This window comes from Mandrillus leucophaeus, unplaced genomic scaffold (genome assembly GCF_000951045.1).
Source record: "Mandrillus leucophaeus isolate KB7577 unplaced genomic scaffold, Mleu.le_1.0 Scaffold290, whole genome shotgun sequence".
Taxonomy (NCBI): domain Eukaryota; kingdom Metazoa; phylum Chordata; class Mammalia; order Primates; family Cercopithecidae; genus Mandrillus; species Mandrillus leucophaeus.
Window position 1 is genome coordinate 1,428,793 of NW_012103032.1, and position 2,700 is coordinate 1,431,492.

Here is a 2,700-nt window from a genome sequence, read left to right on the forward strand (position 1 = left end):
AAAAAGACCGGGCACGGTGGCTCACGCCTGTAATCCTAGCTCTTTGGGAGGCTGAGGTGGGCAGATCACAAGGTCAAGAGATAGAGACCATCCTGGCTAACACAGTGAAACCCTGTCTTTACTAAAAATACAAAAACAAAATTAGCCAGGCATGATGGTGGGTGCCTGTAGTCCTAGCTACTCGGGAGGCTGAGGTGGGAGAATGGCGTGAAGTATAAGAGCTGAAGCCAGGCACAGTGGAACATGCCTGCAGTCCCATTTACTTGCAAGGCTGAGGTGGGAGGATGTGTTTCAGCCCGGGAGTTAGATGTAGCCTAGGCAACATAGTAAGACCCATCTCTAAAAAAATAAAAAGAAAGAAAGAAAAATATAATGAGAGCCATATATGTAATTTAAAATTTTCTAGTAATCTCATGTAAAAACTTTAAAAAAGGTAAAATTAATATTTTATTTAACTCAGTATATGAAAATATAATTTTCATGCTATCAATATGTAAATTACCAGTGAGATATTTTACTTTCTCTGTTTTCATAATAAGCCTTTGAAATCCAGGATGTATCTACACTTATAGCCCATCTCAGTTCACTCTAAACATAAGAATTCAATAGTTACAGACTGCTGAAGATCAGTAAAGATGTTATCCATTTGCCCAGCTGCATCATCTGAGAGTGTTGCATGTTGAAGACATGATCTGTTACAACAAATAAGTCAAGTCACCTGTACTGGAAATCAGTTTGCTGAAATTATTGAATCAAGTTGAAGAAAAGGAGGTTCCAGCCTTGACAAGGGGATTGTGGCCCTTCCTGGAATCCCTCTGGACACACCCTCCCAGCATCTTCTAGGAAAGATGCAGCAGCTCAAAGGGAAGCCCAGGAAGGAGACATGGAAAGACAAGAAGGAGCAGAAGCAAACCATGCAGGAGGCCCGGCAGCAGATCACCACGGTGGCACTGCCCACGCTGGCCACGGTCGTGCTCCTGATCGTGGTGTTTGTGTACATGGCCACACGCCCCACCATCAACAAGTGAGCACCGCGGCCATCCGCAGACCCATTTGGCAGGGAGAGGAGGCACAGGAGGTGGAAGCAAATGAAACATGGCTTTCATATTCAGAGATGTTCATGCTGCTGAGCTATAAGCAGGAGCACCCTGTCTTCTCTGGTTTTTTTTTCTTCTTCTTCTTCTTTTTTGAGACGGAGTCTCGCTCTACCACCCAGACTATCACCCTGTCTTGCTCTATCACCCAGGAGTGCAATGGTACAATCTCGGCTCACTGCAACCTCTACCTTCTGGATTCAAGCGATTCTCCTGCCTCAACCTCCTGAGTAGCTGGGATTACAGGCACGTGCCACCACGCCTAGCTGATTTTCGTATTTTTAGTAGAAATGGAGTTTCACCATATGGGTCAGGCTGGTCTCGAACTCCTGACCTCGTGATCCACCCACCTCAGCCTCCCAAAGTGCTGGGATACAGGCGTGAGCCACCGCACCGGGCCTTTCTCTGGCCTTTGACTTGGTTAAAGTGTCTCCATTTTTCTTGGAAGGGAATAGGGGATGTTTCATCAGTGAACATGCCATGTACCTTATGGTCCACTCATGTGCCTTTCAGACTTCAAAGCAGTGTGTCTGTGTGTGTGTGTGTCTTTTTCTCGCCTAAAAATTGATAAGTAGCTCCACCTGAAGAGGGGCGGAACTTCTGGGTCAGGAAGTAGCTGGAATCTGCACTTACCTCATCCCCATTGTTTGGATCATGCCTCTTTCCAACATGTGTTCACAATCTCCAAAGGGAATGTATTTCTTCTCTGTTGCTTAATGTGATTTGAAATATGTTGAATCAAAGTGAAATATTTATTTTTGAATAAAGGAGATAATAGCATTAAACAAATTCAATAGTTAGAGGCTACCATATTGAATAGTGCAGAGCTCTTAGGTTGGTGCAAAAGTAATTGTGATTTTTGCCATTACTTTTAATATAACAATGTTTTCAAACTTAACTTTGCATCAGAATTGCTTGGAGGGCTGTTAAAATAAAGATTGCTGGGACCCATCCCCAGAGTTTCTGGTTTTGGCAGGGTACAAGAACTTCCATTTCTAACAAGTTCCTAGGTGGTGATGACGCTGTTGGTTGAAGGACCACACCTTGAGAACCACTTATCTAGAAGCTGGAGCAGTAAGAAAAAGTAGAGAAGCAATTAGGAGCCAGGGATATGTAAAAGAAAGTGGTTTGAAAAAAAAAAAAAGAAAAGAAAGCCAGGCGCAGTGGCTCACGCCTGTAATCCCAGCACTTTGGGAGGCCGAGGCGGATGGATCATTTGAGGTCAGGAGTTTGAGACCAGCCTGGCCAACATGGTGAAAACCCTGTCTCTACTAAAAATACAAAAATTAGATGGGTGTGGTGGTACATGCCTGTAATCCCAGTACCTTGGAAGGCCAAGGTGGGAGGATCACTTGAGCCCAGGAGTTTGAGACCAAACTGGGCAACACAGGGAAACCCTATCTCTACAAAAAAAAAAAAAACTTAAAAATCAACAAAGCATGATGGTGACTAGTCCCAGTTACTTCAAAGGTTGACGTGGGAGAATCGCTTGACCCCAGAAGGTCAAGACTCCAGTGAGCCGTGATCACACCACTGCACTCCAGCTAGGTGACAGAGCAAGACCCTGTGGGGAAAAAAAAAAAAAAAAAAAAAAAAAACTAAGTCC

At 44.2% G+C, this 2,700-nt stretch overlaps 1 protein-coding gene across 1 annotated transcript in view; it reads left to right on the plus strand.

The window, feature by feature from the left end:
• The first annotated feature begins 848 nt into the window (after positions 1-848).
• Positions 849-2,700, plus strand: part of SMCO4 (single-pass membrane protein with coiled-coil domains 4) — a 9,947-nt gene continuing 8,095 nt past the window's right edge. Inside the window, exon 1 of the mRNA XM_011985994.1 lies at positions 849-1,024. Coding sequence (XP_011841384.1) covers positions 849-1,024 — 176 coding nt within the window. The remainder of the gene's footprint in view (positions 1,025-2,700) is intronic.